At 41.5% G+C, this 16,336-nt stretch overlaps 2 protein-coding genes and 1 pseudogene across 13 annotated transcripts in view; 2 read left to right on the top strand and 1 right to left on the bottom strand.

Moving 5' to 3' along the window:
- RABGEF1 (RAB guanine nucleotide exchange factor 1) overlaps positions 1-16,336 on the top strand; it is a 1,203,668-nt gene that overhangs the window by 1,143,252 nt on the left and 44,080 nt on the right. For 8 of the 12 annotated variants that reach the window (XR_004433010.1, XR_004433009.1, XM_033193391.1 and 5 more), the window contains one exon: positions 7,164-7,333. Coding sequence is in view for 10 of the 12 variants with exons in the window: in XM_033193391.1 (XP_033049282.1) it covers positions 7,164-7,333 (170 nt within the window). In the remaining 2 variants the exon portion in view is untranslated. The remainder of the gene's footprint in view (positions 1-7,163; positions 7,334-16,336) is intronic. The other 4 variants (XM_033193392.1, XM_033193393.1, XM_033193395.1 and 1 more) reach the window with 1 other exon arrangement.
- LOC117072929 (grpE protein homolog 1, mitochondrial-like) lies at positions 13,399-15,939 on the top strand. Its single transcript, XM_033193420.1, has one exon. It carries the CDS (start codon positions 13,987-13,989, stop codon positions 14,482-14,484), a length of 498 nt encoding a protein of 165 aa, XP_033049311.1. The 5' UTR covers positions 13,399-13,986; the 3' UTR covers positions 14,485-15,939.
- Positions 14,514-14,624, bottom strand: LOC117073907 (annotated as a pseudogene).

The following is a 16,336-nucleotide window of genomic DNA, read 5'->3' as shown; positions in this document are numbered from 1 at the left end:
AGCCGGGCGAGGTGGCGGCGCCTGTAGTCCCAGCTACTCGGGAGGCTGAGGCAGGAGAATGGCGTAAACCTGGGAGATGGAGCTTGCAGTGAGCTGAGATCCGGCCACTGCACTCCAGTCCAGGCGACAGAGCGAGACTCCGCCTCAAAAAAAAAAAAAAAAAAAAAAAAAAAATATGTATGCAGAATGGTTTTTACTTTTGTTCTTGTCTCCCCCCACCCCCCCATCTTTTTGAATGTTAGATTTGTACTTTAGATTTTTTGTTCTTTAGTTGCTTTTTGTCTGTAGAAAGCTTTTAGGGATAAAGACCTTAAAGTATTTTAAAAATCCATGTTAGAAAAGAAGATTCCATTATGTCTTTGTTTCACAGACCACTTAATATAACTTAGCCAGGTAAATTTTACATTTCACACTTTAGCCAGGTAAATTTTACATTTCACACTGTACTTCTTTGGCCATTGTGTGTGGATAAGGTTAGCCTAAGTGCAGTTTTAATGTATTGGGTCTAGACTAGAAACAGATTTTTTGTGTTCCGTATTCTTTGTCTTCTTTAGTCTGTGATGCCCTTGCTCTTGGTATTTTATTTGTTTCTGTTAGTAGCATAAAGGAAAGTTTTTATGCCAGACATAGAAGCTTGGTAGCAGACAAAATACAAATAACCTTCTAAGGAATTTGAAGAATATTTTCACATTCTTGTAGAGTTGGATACGCCTTCAGAGAAAGTACATGGAATATCTTGACTGTAAAGACTCAGTTAAAGTGTTTTAGTCTCCACAGTCAGGTGAGTGAGCTGTATAGAGGAAGTCATAGTGGTTGTCCAAGCTGAGAGACTTGCTTATACATTCCAAAGTGCCCTTTTCTTTCAGAACTCCTATAATCTTGTCATCCCAAGTATCATCTTAGGTACCTCTTTCACGAACAGATCTGAGACAGTGGTCCTACAAAGCATATCTTTTCTTTTTTAGAGTTAAAATACCAATACCGGCCGGGTGCGGTGGCTCACACCTGTAATCCCAGCACTTTGGGAGGCCAAGGCAGGTGGATCACGAGGTCAGGAGATCGAGACCATCCTGGCTGACATGGTGAAACCCTGTCTCTACTAAAAATACAAAAAATTAGCCGGGCGTGGTGGCGGGCGCCTGCAGTCCCAGCTACTCGGGAGGCTGAGGCAGGAGAATGGCGTGAACCCAGGAGGCGGAGCTTGCAGTGAGCTGAGATCTTGCCACTGCACTCCATCCTGGGTGACGGAGTGAGACTCCGTCTCAACAACAACAACAACAAAAAAGAGAATCGCACGGCTGGGCGCGGTGGCTCAAGCCTGTAATCCTAGCACTTTGGGAGGCCGAGACGGGCAGATCACGAGGTCAGGAGATCAAGACCATCCTGGCTAACACTGTGAAACCCTGTCTCTACTAAAAAATACAAAAAACTAGCCGGGCGAGGTGGTAGGCGCCTGTAGTCCCAGCTACTCGGGAGGCTGAGGCAGGAGAATGGCGTGAACCCGGGAGGCAGAGCTTGCAGTGAGCTGAGATCCGGCCACTGCACTCCAGCCCCAGCGACAGAGTGAGAATCCATCTCAAAAAAAAAAAAAAGAGAATCGCTTAAATCTGGGAGGTGGAAGTTGCAGTGAGCTAAGATTGTGCCACTCCAGCCTGGGCAACAAAACGAGACTCCGTCTTAAACAATGAATAAAATAAAATAAAATGAAGAAATCAATAAATAAGAACAATAAATGAAGTATAACTGATTGAACAAAAATCATAATCCTTGTGTTAATTTAGTAAAATAGAGAAATAACAGCTGGTGCAGGGGCTCATGCCTGTAATCCCAGCACTTTGGGAGGCCAGGGCAGGTGGATCATCTAAGGTCGGGAGTTCAAGACCAGCCTGGCCAACATGGTGAAACCCTGTCTCTACTAAAAATACAAAAATTAGCCAGGAGTGGTGGCATGTGCCTGCAATCCCAGCTACTTGGGAGTCTGAGGCAGGAAAATTGTTTGAACCCGGGAGGTGGAGATTGCAGTGAGCTGAGATCACACCACTGCACTGCAGCCTGAGCAACAATGTGAGATCCTCATCTCTTAAAAAAAAAAAAAAAATTAAAAAATAGCTGGGCTAGTGCCTGTAGCCCCAACTGCTTGGGAGGCTGAGGTGAGAGGATCGTTTGAGCCTGGGAGGTTGAGGCTGCAGTGTGCTGTGTTCATGCAACTGTACTCCAGCCTGGGTGACAAAGTGAGACCCTGATTTAAAAAAAAAAAAAAAAAAAACACAAGGGACTTTAAGTTGAAGAGCAAGCACTTGTCATTTGAGCCCTAGCCAGAACTATAAACTGTAATGTGGGTGAGGTTGTTGTTTTCCATATTTCCTTCTTCACTTCTTTCACCTTACACACTGAATCCCTATCGGCTGTTCAGACATAACTCACGTCCTCCCTGTGTATCAAACACCTGAACTGTCTCTCACTTTCCACTCTCTAATCCAAACTTCTGAACTCTTAGTAGGGGTTGATTTTTAGAAAACTTAGAGAAAAACAACCAAGTGTTGATTTTAGTAAGTTCTATGATCATAACTAGCTAGTAGAATTGTCATTTATATTTTAAAAGGGGATTTTTTTTAAGCAAATTGTCTCTTAGGATAAGTATGTGTGGGAGGGAAGCATGTTGTAAGCAAAGCAATAAAGGAAATGAGTAGGGTTTTCCTGTCTTTGACTGGCCTACAGACCTCCAGAGTCAGAGGGATTGGTGTTCTTCTGAAGAGTCTTCAGTCCTCTCTTTGGCTTACTGAGGTAGTTGTAGTATCGTCAACAGCTCAGGCCTTGGATTTAAGCGCACAGACCTGGGTTCCAATTCCAGTCTTTACTGTATAAGTGACTGCAACGTTATTCAAGTTACTTAACATATTCAAGCCTCAGCTTCCTCATTTGTAAATATCATAAGTGTATAACCTGATAGACTTGTGAGGATTACACAAAATAGCATTGTAAAAGTACTTAGTGCTTAATAGGCATTATCTCTGTGTAAGTTACTACCATTATTATTTTGTCAGATGGAACATGTATTATGTTTTTATTGGGTTGAGTGTTCTACCAGAGCCAGATAGGTCAAGTTGGTTGATAGCATCATTTACGTTTTCTGTCTTTACTGACGTTTTAAAAATCACCTCTCTGTCAATTACTAAGTGAGGAATACTGAAATCTCCAAATATCATTGTGAATTTGTTTCTCCTTTCAGTTCCGTCAAATTTTGTTTTACGTGTTTTGAAGCAGTGTTATTAGTATATACATATTTAGGATTGCTGTGTCTTCTTGAAGAATTAACCCCTTTTTTATGATGAGATACCCCTCTCTGTTCTTGGTAATATGGTTCATGTTCTCTTTTTTTTTTTTTTTTTGAGACGGAGTCTTGCTCTGTCGCCCAGGCTGGAGTGCAGTGGCAAGATCTCAGCTCATTGCAAGCTCCGCTTCCCGGGTTCCCGCCATTCTCCTACCTCAGCCTCCCGAGTAGCTGGGACTGCAGGCGCCCGCCACCACGCCCGGCTAATTTTTTGTATTTTTAGTAGAGACGGGGTTTCATCATGTTAGCCAGGATGGTCTCGATCTCCTGACCTTGTGATCTGTCTGTCTCGGCCTCCCAAAGTGCTGGGATTACAGGCATGAGCCACTGCCGTCCGGCCAATATGGTGTATGTTCTTTTTTTTTTTTTTTTTTTTTTTGAGACGGAGTCTCGCTCTGCCACCCAGGCTGGAGTGCAGTGGCCAGATCTCAGCTCACTGCAAGCTCCGCCTCCCGGGTTTACGCCATTCTCCTGCCTCAGCCTCCGGAGTAGCTGGGACTACAGGCGCCCGCCACCTCGCCCGGCTAGTTTTTTGTATTTTTTTTAGTAGAGATGGGGTTTCACCATGTTAGCCAGGATGGTCTTGATCTCCTGACGTTGTGATCCACCCACCTCGGCCTCCCAAAGTGCTGGGATTACAGGCTTGAGCCACCGCGCCTGGCCTGGTCTATGTTCTTAAGTTTACTTTGTCTAACATTGGTATAACCACTTAAGCTCTTTTTCATTGTTTCAGAGTATCCTTTTCCTTTCATTAGTTTTTAACATGTTTGTATCTTTATATTTAAAGTTAATTTCTTACAGACAACATGAAGTGGGATCTTGTTTTTTAATCTAATCTGATAGTCTCTGACATTTAATCAGACTGTTTATAGCACATATATTTAATGTGATTTTTGATAAGGGAGAGTTTACCCCTGCCATCTTGCTCTTTGTGTTTATCTCATCTTGTCTTAGTTCCTTTTCTCCTCTTTTCTTGCCTTCTTTATGACCACACCTTTATCTCCACTATCAGCTTGTTAGCTATACCTCTTTGTCCTGTTTTGTTACTGGTTGTACTGGGGTTTACAGAATACATCTTTAACTTACCATCTACCTTCAAGTAATATTTTTTTTTTTTTTTTTTGAGACAGAGTTTCGCTCTGTCGCCCAGGCTGAAGTGCAGTGGCTGGATCTCAGCTCACCGCAAGCTCCACCTCCCGGGTTTAAGCCATTCTCCTGCCTCAGCCTCCCGAGTAGCTGGGACTGCAGGCGCCCACCACCTCGCCCGGCTAGTTTTTTTTTTTTGTATTTTTTAGTAGAGACGTGGTTTCACCGTGTTAGCCAGGATGGTCTCGATCTCCTGACCTCGTGATCCGCCTGTCTCGGCCTCCCAAAGTGCTGGGATTACAGGCTTGAGCCACCGCGCCCGGCCAACCTTCAAGTAATATTATACCACTTTACGGAAAAAAGAAAAAAATTTAAAACAATAGTATTATACCACTTTACATAAAAGAATCTTAAATGGAATTTTTTACATGTAATTTATTATTTATTTTTATTATACTTTTAAGTTCTGGGTTACATGTGCAGAACGTGCAGTTTTGTTACGTAGGTATATACGTGCCCTGGTGGTTTGCTGCACCCATCAACCTGTCACCTACATTAGGTATTTCTCCTAATGTTATCCCTCCGCTTCTCCCCCACCACCCAGCAGGCTCCAGTGTATGATATTCCCCTCCCTAAACAGGATTCTTACATTTCTTCCTCCCGTCCTTTTTGCTGTGGTCCTGCATGTTACTTGGTGTTCTTTCTCTCATCTTAGGTAATTTCCTCATACATATGTGCCCTAGTCAGCCACACTTAAGGGAACCCTCTGCAGATACCTGGAGCTTCTTCTGTGTAGCCCTCTCCCCTTCATAGCATTTGCATGATATTTTGCCATGCAGATTCTGGTCACATTGGCCTCCCTGAACTCCAGATGCTGTCTCCTCAATTCACCAAGTCAGCTAGGTTCTGTTTGAGTGGTCCCTCCCTGTGCCATGACTTTAAAACTCTCCCAGCAGTGAGCTGGGACACTCTAGGACAGACTGTGTTTGTTTCCCTTCTTTCAGGAGTTAATCCGCTGTTTGCCTGTCATCCAGTGTCTGAAAACCCTTTTGTTCATATATTTGTCTGACCTTCCAATTTGTTAAGATAGTAGGGTAAACCTGATGCGATCAGAGTATTCCATCATGACTAGAAGCAGAATTATCAGACAGAGAAGGATTCACTTCCAAACACTAAAGAATTTTTTTCTAATCATACCAATGTCAGCACAATCTTTGGTTTTCCATTGAGATAAAAAATATTTTAGAAAAGATGTTGCCTTTTTTGTTTTGAATTAGATTGTGCATGATTTATTTATGTGCTTAAAAAATAGGTAGTATATCCAAATGGCGCTAACAGGTATGGTCAGAAGTTTCCTTTCTAGTTTGTCTCTTGCCCATCTAGTTCCTAAGCACTACTGCTTTGTTTCTCCCACTTTCAGACAACTTTTGTTATTACTTTCTTGTGTATCCTTTTGTGCTTTTATTCTGAGTTATAAACACATATATTCTTATCCCACTACCCCATTTTACATAAAACATAGCACAGTGTACATACCTTACATTTTTTTTTTTTTTTTTTGAAAAGACAAGGTCTCATTCTGTCGCCCAGGCTGGAGTGCAGTGGGGCGATCTCATAACTCACCGCAGTGTCAAACTCCTGGGCTCAAGCGATCCTCCTGCTTCAGCCCCACCAAATAGCTGGCACTATAGGTATGCACTACCATGCCTGGCTAATGTTCTTACTTTTTGTAGAGAGAGCAGCTACTCGGAGACTGAGTAGCTCAGTAGGAGAATCGCTTGAACCTGGGAGGTGGAGGTTGCAGTGAGCTGAGATCATGCCACTGCACTCCAGCCTGGGTGGCAAAGCAAGACTTCGTCTCAAAAAAAATAAAACGTACTTTTTAAAAAATTATTTTTTTTTTTTAGGAAATCATTGGGATATGGGGAACTTAAATTGCTTATAAACATTAGAGAGCATAGTTCGAAATCAGCAGGTTTAGAATGTGATCAGAGACCAAGCGGTAGTTCGTACTTTCTAAAAGCACGTACTGCCTGTTACAACATCCTTATCTCTCTTGTGTAAATGTCCCATTTTCCTTTCAGTGTGTTTATTTGAAGAGGGGAAAGAATTGTCTGCCCAGCTGATCAGATAGTGTGGCGCATGTTTCCCTTGTCTCTTCATTGTGTGCTTTGTCGTGTTCATCATGCTATTAACACTTTGGATGCATTCTTTCACTTTGATCAGTATGACTCACCAACGAAATGGTGGGTAAATAATTGTGAGTCTCCACATAAACACATTAACCTTTGCCTTTTTGTCAAGTAAAATGGGATTTAGAAAGGTTGTCTAACATTTATAAGTCATCTGACATTTCAGTGCTTCTATTGATTGTTATTCTATTTGTTGGCTAGTTTTATAAACTCATGCAGTCTTTGAGAAGCCTAGTGGTGCCATTTCAGTGTTCATGATTGAATATATAGATCAAAGCATGATATATTTTGGCAAAGAAAATGCTAATAGAACAACTTTTATTTCAGTAGGAATATCTTTTAGATAATGTAGTCTTGTCTACTCGTACTTCCTACTTGTAAAACAGATTTAGTTTACTTGAAGGAAAGTTGTCCAACCATTCAAACATAAAATGATTTAAATTCAAGTTTAACTTTGATGAAACATAATTTAAATAACCTTAAGTTACATACTTCAAGTAATTCCATGCATGGATCTTTTATGTCATGAAACTTACTATGTTTAATTTTCCCAGCAGAAATTCAGGAAGCAAAAGCTCCCAGTCCTTCCATAAACCGGCAAACCAGCATTGAAACGGATAGAGTGTCTAAGGAGTTCATAGAATTTCTCAAGACCTTCCACAAGACAGGCCAAGAAATCTATAAACAGACCAAGCTGTTTTTGGAAGGAATGCATTACAAAAGGGTAGGTTGGGAATAACCACGTAGAAACACAGAGTTTTGTTTGAGGAAAGGTCTTAGAGATGATATAGTGTAACGTTGTCATTTTATACCTGAGAAAATCAAGACCAAGAAATGTTAAATTACTTACCTAAGAAAAAGCCTCTGAATCAAGCTAAAACCCAACTCTCAGGCTAGTACTTTTCCACTGCAACTCAGTGGTGTTTGGATCATCTTTGTGTGGAAATCTGACCTTGAAGCCACTTGAATTATGTGCTTTAGTAACAGGCCTTTTTGACTTGTAACCTTGTACATGGTATAAACCGCCATAGTCTGCCTTTAACTCTGTGCAACCATTGTCAGGCTAGTGGCAGTAATTTTAAGGGTGGTGGTTGTTGTTGAATTCTGTTTCGTTTTTTGTATTTTGATTTAGAATTTTTCTCATTCAGTTAGAGAAAGGACAGATAGAATTTAGACAATGAAAGGGACTTTAGCAGCTATGGAGTTTCAGTCCCTTTGTTTTATAGATGAGGAAGTTGAGAGCCAAAGAGGATAAGTGACCTGTCCAGGTTACACAGCTAGATTTTGCCAATGTCAAGTAGAACTTGTGACTTTCACACCTGTTACTTTTGCCCATAATTTCAGTGGCAGTAATTCATAAGACTGCCTGTAAAGGAATTCATTTTGTAAATAGGGATTAATTCTGTTGTAACATTCTATAACCATTAAGCTCAGAATTAGCTCCAAAAGTTCCTTCTATGAAGTAAGGAAGTCTTAGAAAAAGGAAATTAGTGGCCGGGCGCGGTGGCTCAAGCCTGTAATCCCAGCACTTTGGGAGGCCGAGACGGGCGGATCACGAGGTCAGGAGATCGAGACCATCCTGGCTAACACAGTGAAACCCCGTCTGTACTAAAAAAAATACAAAAACTAGCCGGGCGAGGTGGCGGGCGCCTGTAGTCCCAGCTACTCGGGAGGCTGACGCAGGAGAATGGTGTAAACCCGGGAGGCGGAGCTTGCAGTGAGCTGAGATCCGGCCACTGCACTCCAGTCCGGGCGACAGAGGGAGACTCCGCCTCAAAAAAAAAAAAAAAAAAAGAAAAAGGAAATTAGAAAAGCAGCAGAGTGTTTAACTGTTTAGCTATATTCTAGCTGGGGTTAGCAATCACTAGGCTAATAAGCAGTGGACCTGTGTCAAAATAATTTTTAGATACTTAATTCAGTTTGTAAAGGAGAAAAGCTTGCTTTCTCACCCTTCAGAAATTTAATTAGACTGTGTAAGTAAGTAGCTCTCTTTCTTTAGGTATTTTTTCTCTCGAGTAAAACATTTAGAGTTAAAACAAGTAAGCTTTCATTGATCTTTTTTTTTTTCTTAAGTTAGGAACCATGATAGATATCCATTTATTTATTTATTTATTTATTTATTTTTTGAGACAGAGTCTCACTCTGTTGCCCAGGCTGGAGCGATGGCACGATCTGGGCTCACTGCAAGCTCCGCCTCCCGGGTTCATGCCATTCTCCTGCCTCAGCCTCCCAAGTAGCTGGGACTACAGGTGCCTGCCACCACGCCTGGCTAATTTTTTGTATTTTTAGTAGAGACGGGGTTTCACCGTATTAGCCAGGATGGTCTCAATCTCCTGACGTTATGATCTCCCTGCCTCGGCCTCCCAAAGTGCTGGGATTACAGGCGTGAGCCACCACGCCTGGCCAGCTAGATATCCTTAATATGGAAAAATTCAGAGTTCATGTGGCACCATCTTTCATTTTTATCAGAACTAAAAACTGAGGTTTTGTATTTATTTTTTTCTTGAGCCCACATGAAATGTTGACGGGATAGCTATATTAAATTAGCATATGTATACTGTAGTACTTATAGCATATATGCTGTATCATAATATGTTTTAGAAAATTGCACAACTCAGATTTGTTGTTTCTCTTTTCCTTAGAAGTGTGATGTGTTCTTATTCTATAATAATTTAGTAGACTTCTAAATGAGTATACTAAAGTAAAGAGGTAATTAACTGGTACAAATATCACCATATTTATTTGTAAGGCATCACTAGTTTATATCAGAGACCTGGATATGGCCTCAGATTCCTCCTGTTTTAAGAGCCACTAAGCCACCTATTTTCCATTTCTATACTATGTGTTTCATGGTTAGGTGGCCAAGTCCTATGCATGTATCTCAGGTATCTTTAGTGTGAAGTCTGCACATACCGTATATGAAAGAGATGTTTTTTAAACTGAATGTCCCTAGAGAAGCCTTTTTGGCCTTTGGCCGCAAGTTAATGTCCTTTCAAATAAGTAAATAAGGCTGGGTATGGTGGCTCAAGCCTGTAATCCCAGCACTTTGGGAGGCCGAGATGGGCGAATCACGAGGTTGGGAGATCGAGACCATCCTGGCTAACACGGTGAAACCTTGTCTCTACTAAAAAATACAAAAAACTAGCTAGGCGAGGTGGCGGGCGCCTGTAGTCCCAGCTACTCAGGAGGCTGAGGCAGGAGAATGGTGTAAACCCGGGAGGCGGAGCTTGCAGTGAGCTGAGATCCGGCCACTGCACTCCAGCCTGGGCGACAGAGCGAGACTCCGTCTCAAAAAAAAAAAAAAAAATAAGTAAATAAACATTCTTTACACCTGAACTAACCTAACTAACTTCAGATCAGTAATCATATAAATTTCTTGGGGCAGTTCCTCTGACGTTGTGAAGAATGTGGTAGTATAAAATAGCCTGTATACTCAATTTATCAAAACTGCTCAAAACCTTTAAATTAATGTTATTACCACCAACTAAACTTTCCAGATGGTAAGGGCCTATGCAATATGAGAATTCATTCTTACCTGTTTAAAAACTGCCCAGGCAGCCTTGCCATAAACGGATAATTGTTCCTACTGCAGCCCACAGTATTATTCTTTCTAAAATTTCTGAGATCCAGAAGAGTGATCTGCTCTTGCCCACATCTTTTCCCACATCATTTCTGTTTTCTCCAATCCCAGTATATGCCGGCAGTGAGCAGTCTTTTCAGCATAAGGGTCAAGTCTAGAAAATTACATCTTTTCTGAACTGCATTAAAATTTTTAAGCCATTTTGTCTTTATCAAGAAACAGTTTATCTGTCTACACTTAGATTTTTTTTGTTTTTAGAATTTAAATTTCAGCACCTACATAATTTTCATACCCACTGCAGTATTGACATGTAATGCTTTACTATGCAACACATCTCTCTTTCTTTCTTTCCTTCCTTCCTTTCTTTTTTTGAAGCAGCGTGTTGCTCTCTCTCCTAGACTGGAGCCTAATGGCACAGTCACTGCTCACTGCAGACTTGACCTCCCAGACTCAAGTGATCCTCCTGCCTTAGTCTCCTGAGTACCTGGGGCTGTCGGCGAACACCACCATGTCCGGCTGAGTTTTTTATTTTTTGTAGAGACAAGGTTTCCCTATGTTGCCCAGGCTAGTGTTGAACTCCTGACCTCAGGTGATCCTCCCAACTTGTCCTGCCAAAGAGCTGGGATTACAGGTGTGAGCCACGGCACCCAGTGCTATTCAGCAAATACTGTTGTTTGCTAATACTTTTCTGAAGCTTGTTTATTTTGCTCTTTTTTCTTTCTTGTTAGTCTTACTAGCTACTTAGTGTTAAAACATGTATACTCTTATAGTACCTCTATATATTCTTTAAAATAAGATATTTCCATTGCAAATTAGACAGGCAGCTGTCATTAACACGGAATCCTTTTATGTTGAAAATGCAGTTGTCATCAGCTACTTTTCTGTTCTTACAAGTCATCAGAGCGAGAATTTAAATTGCTGAGCCAAATTAATAAAGCTTAATTTTTAAAACCTAATCTGTACAACATAACTTGATTTATTATTATTTCTTTTTGAGATAGGAGTCTTGCTCTGTTGGCAAGGCTGGAGTGCAGTGGTGTGATCTTTGCTCACTGCAACCTTTACCTTCCAGGTTCCAGTGATTGTCCTCTCTCAGCCTCCCAAGTAGCTGAGATTATGCATGCATGTGCCACCATGCCTAGATAATTTTTTTCTTTTTTCTTTTTTTAGAGACAGGATTTCACCATGTTAGCCAAGCTAGTCTTGAACTCCTGATTTCAAGTGGTCTGCCTGCCTCGGCCTCCCAAAATCCTGGGATTACAGAAGTGAGCCACCATGCCTGACCTGATTGTTTTTTTTGTTTTTTGTCTTTTTTAAATAGAGTCTTGCTCTGTTGCCTATGCTGTAGTGCAGTGGCATGATCTCGGCTCACCGCAGCCTCTGCCTCCCAGGTTCAAGCAATTTTTATGCCTCAGCCTCCTGAATAACTGGGGTTACAGGTGTGCACCATCATGCCCAGCTAATTTTTTTGTATGTTTAGTAGATACGGGGTGTTGCTCTGTTGGCCAGGCTGGTCATGAACTCGTAGCCTCACATGATCTCCTAGCCTCACCTTGGCCTGCCAGTATGCTGGGATTACAGGATTGAGCCACAATGCCTGGCCTGACTTGAATTTAAGAATCTCACCTTAAGAACCAAGCTTCACACAGGTCTGAGAGTGATTATGGATTCAGGAGGATTCAGGAGTATATATGGTCACTTATGAAGAGGTATACATTCTCTTTGTCATCTGTACAGAGCTTCATGTGGTGAGGGTAATTTTAGAGCATTATAGAGACCCAATTAAGTGTTAACCTTTCCCATAATAACTAGAAAACCATATTACCTAACTGAATGAGATCTGTGGCTTTGTAAAGAACTTTTTTCTGTAAATTATTTATATGAAAACGCTCACTTTAAGACATCTTTAGACTGCAATTAAATAAAAGTAAATAAAACTTCTAGAAAAACTCTTTTGCTGCTCAACCTATTTAAATCCTGCCCTTGCTAAGTGTTAATAAATCCCTCAAATAACATTTTTTCCCTATTCTGAAAGTGTAACTTGTCCTACTTTTAAAGGGGGCAGGCTCTGCTTCCTCAAAGTACCTACCCTTTAATTTGTTGGATATTGCATTAATGCTTTTTAATAAACTCGGGGCTGGACGCGGTTGCTCACACCTGTAATCTCAGCACTTTGGGAGGCCGAGGTGGGTGGATCATGAGGTCAGGATTTCAAGACCAGCCTGGCCAATGTGGTAAAACCCTGTCTCTACTAAAAATACAAAAATTAGCTGGGCAAAGTGGTGCTCACCTGTAGTTCCAGCTACTCAGGAGGCTGAGGCAGAAGAATCACTGGAACCCAAAAAGTGAAGGTTGCAGTGAGCCGATCATGCAACTGCACTCCAGTCTGGGCAACAGAACAAGAGTCCATCTCAAAAACAAACAACAAACAAAAAACACCCCTCATTTTTTGGGTTTCTCAATTCAGTTATTTTTATTTTTTTAATTTGTATTAATCCCTTAATACTCCATTCATGGCAATCAATTCAGTTTCTACAATAAGACTTCTTAATAGTCATTCTGATAAGCTCTTTTTTTTTTTTTTTTTTTGAGACAGAGTTTCACTCTGTCACCCAGGCCGGAGTGCAGTGGCACGATCTTGGCTCACTGCAAACTCTGCCTCCTGGGTTCACACCATTCTCCTGCCTCAGACTCCTGAGAAGCTGGGACAACAGGCGCCCACCACCACGCCCAGCTAGTTTTTTGTATTTTTAGTGGAGACGGCTTTCACTGTGGTAGCCAGGATGGTCCCTATCTCCTGACCTCATGATCCTCCCTCCTTGGCCTCCCAAAGTGCTGGGATTACAGGCGTGAGCCACCGCGCCCGGCCGATAAGCTCTTTTTTTCTAAGGAAGCAGTTAAGCACAACATAACACCTTTTGCTTGTTTCACTGTTATTTTTCTAGCCAGTCCTTCTATAAAAATCTGATACTGAGCCGGGCACAGTGGCTCATGCCTGTAATCCTAGCACTTTGGGAGGCCAAGGTGGGTGGATGGCCTGAGCTCAGGAGTTCGAGACCAGCTTCGCCAACATAGGGAAACCCCGTCTCTACTAAAAATACAAAAATTAGCTGGGCGTGGTGGTGGGTGCCTGTAATCCCAGCTGCTAGGGTGGCTGAGGCAGGAGAATCACTTGAACCTGGGAGGCGAAGGTTGCAGTTAGCCAAGATTGCGCCATTGCATTCCAGCCTGAGCAACAGGAGCAAAACACTCTGTTTAAAAAAAAAAAAAAAATCTGATACTGATTATATTATATGGACTTAAAGCTTTGTACCTGAATGAGGACAAAAAAATATACAGTTTAAGACATGGCTATATCTTCATTTCCATGTTCTTTTCCAGAATAAGTAGAAAGATAAGTGTCCTCCTATACCTTAAAATGACTCTGCTATTCTAAACTATATGTTTAATCAAGGAGTAGTTTGCCCTGCCATGTAATTACTGTTAGAAGAACAGAAGTATGTACCCAAAATAAAGAACCTTTAACCAGCAAATAGGCTTTAATTATTGTGAGAACTTCAGTAGGGGTAGCAACCCAGGACCCAATTTTAAAATTAGAAGCACTGAGAATGAGAAGTGAAGCAGTGGAAATAGCTCCGAGCTCTCAGAATCTATGTCATAAGGAACAAAAGTAGATACAAGATGTATTTGATAATTGTGTTGAATGAATAAAAATAATTTAAAATGTTTCATAGAAGCACGTACTGATAGGCAAAGGGAAACTTATATCATCATCCTGGGGCAGCCATGGTGGCTCCATGCGTGAGGCTGGTGCCACGCAGTCTCCCAGTGTTGGCAGTGTCTCTAGGCCTTCTCAGTTCTACACACAACTACAAAACAAAAGAACAGTTGCCAGCCCTTGGAAGAGGATGTGGATCCAAACCAAATGGGGGACAGATACTCCCTCTACAGACAAGATACTCATGGAAGAAGTCAAGTTGGAAGAGCAGCTGAAGGAGGCTGTGGAAGAAGATAAGCAAGCATTGGCAGATACTGAGGGCTCGCAGCAGAGCAGCCAAAAATTGGTGGAGGAGGCAAATACGTATAGCATTCAGGGCTTCTGCAAGGACTCGTTAGAGGTGGCAGATGTTTTGGAGAAGGCAACACTGTGTGTTCCAGAAGAAGAAATTAAAGACAATAACCCTCACCTGAAGAACCGCCGTGAGACTCTCACAATGAGTGAAGTCCAGATTCAGGAAGTGTTCAGCAAGCACTGCCAAGCCGAACCCTGTCAGTGCCAAGTTCTACCCTTATGAGCATGCGGTCTTTTTTTCATCTTTGTTCACATCCGACAGGCAATGTGCCAGTGTTGTAACAAGCTTTGAGGGAGGCATATCTCACACATGAAAACCCAGCGTGAAAACCCAGCCGTCACACTTACGAATCACAGGAAGATCTAGCATGAGGTCTTGTTCCACATGCTGGTTTAGGGGAAAGAGCTGAGCCCAGTGGTTCTGGTTACTAAAGTGAGGTTCAAGCTGCATGGGCAGCTCCTGAGACCTGCCCTTGTTGGTGTGGTGAAGAAGGCTTAGCTGACTCTTACAAGATTTTTTTTTTCCTTAAATCTCTTGCTATAATTCATGAAAGGCTGGTTCATCTTTTCTCATCTGTGAATACTTTTGACTTTCCCCAAGGCTCTTGGAAAGCAGAAGTAACCAGTGGGTAAACAGCCCAGTAAGCTGATCTCACAGTTACATTAATGAACTCGTATTCAGGAGTGTTCTCTGATTTTTAGTACCACATGTTTAATCATTCCACTTACTTAGTAAAAAAAGGCCAGTAGGACACTACAGGTTATCTAGAGTTTCATGAATCACACTGTATCTGCTCAGACTTTAGTGACATCAAAGTATTTTAAATAAACAAAATGTCTTTGGGAATTCTGCTTTTTGGCAATCTGGACACTCCTGTCTGCACTGTGTGTCTCTTGTGCAGCATGTAGCATGGGAGTTACTGGATTTCTTAGCTCACTACACATTTCATTCAATAAAGGGAAAGCAAGAGTCGAAACATTTCTTACACTAAAAATTTTATGATGACCTTTATGAAGAACATGTGAGTTCCTTAGACACTGTCTAGCTGCTAAAAATGACAGATTTCTGGCTTTTTTGTTTGTCTGTTTTTGGAGGTGCAAAATGAGCATATGTACCTTAACGGTTACCACTACCTTTATTTTGCCAGTAATTGAATTTGAGAAAATCAGTTAGTTTTGCCCTGTTTTCTTCATCTAAATGTGGAAATGTTTAAATCTGTGTTCTACTAGTTACTAATGACCTCAAGATATATTCCCTGGTGAGATGGACTTTCTCAGAATGTGAGGACTGCATCCTTGGCACACTTTAAATGTGTGTTTCATTTTTAAAGAGGATTAAAGCCCTCATGTTTCTTTTCCTTTAAAAAATTATTGAAGGTAGCACAAATTGATAATACAAAAAAAATGGACATCAAAGCTAAAACCTAAATAGGTTAAGCAGTTAACAGCAGTACAGACAAAACTTAATGAACCCAGAAAATAGACTGTGACGATTCACATTGTAATGACAGAAGTTCCAGATGAAATACACAGAAAACATGGTCAAGGAAAATAGTCAAAGGTTTTCAAAACTGGAAGTGGAAACAAAGATCTCAGCCAGACCGTTAAGAAAGTGTATAGAGTGCCTCTCAGCATAATATTCAAAGATAGACACCCACTTGTCAATGTCTTAATCACACAGTAAAAATTTATTTTAGAAAAATAAAATAAAATGACAACTTTACTCAGATGTCGTAGAAAAGATGCCAGGTGCGGTGGCTCACGCTTGTAATCCCAGCACTTTTAGGAGGCCGAGGCGGATGGATCACGAGGTCGGGAGTTCAAGACCAACCTGGCCAAGATGGTGAAACCCCACCTGTACTAGAAATACAAAAATTGGCGTGGTGGCGCATGCTTGTAGTCCCAGCTACTCGGGAGGCTGAGGCAGGAGAATTGCTTGAACCTGGAAAGTATAGGTTGCAGTGAGTTGAGATCGTGCCACCGCACTGCAGCCTGGCGACAGAGTGAGACTCCATCTCAAAAAAAAAAAAAAAGCTGTTATACAAAAGATGATCCCATACAATGATTAGAGAGTA

This window comes from Trachypithecus francoisi, unplaced genomic scaffold (assembly GCF_009764315.1).
Source record: "Trachypithecus francoisi isolate TF-2019V2 unplaced genomic scaffold, Tfra_2.0 Lachesis_group4, whole genome shotgun sequence".
NCBI lineage: Eukaryota > Metazoa > Chordata > Mammalia > Primates > Cercopithecidae > Trachypithecus > Trachypithecus francoisi.
This window is presented reverse-complemented; position numbering and strand designations above follow the sequence as displayed.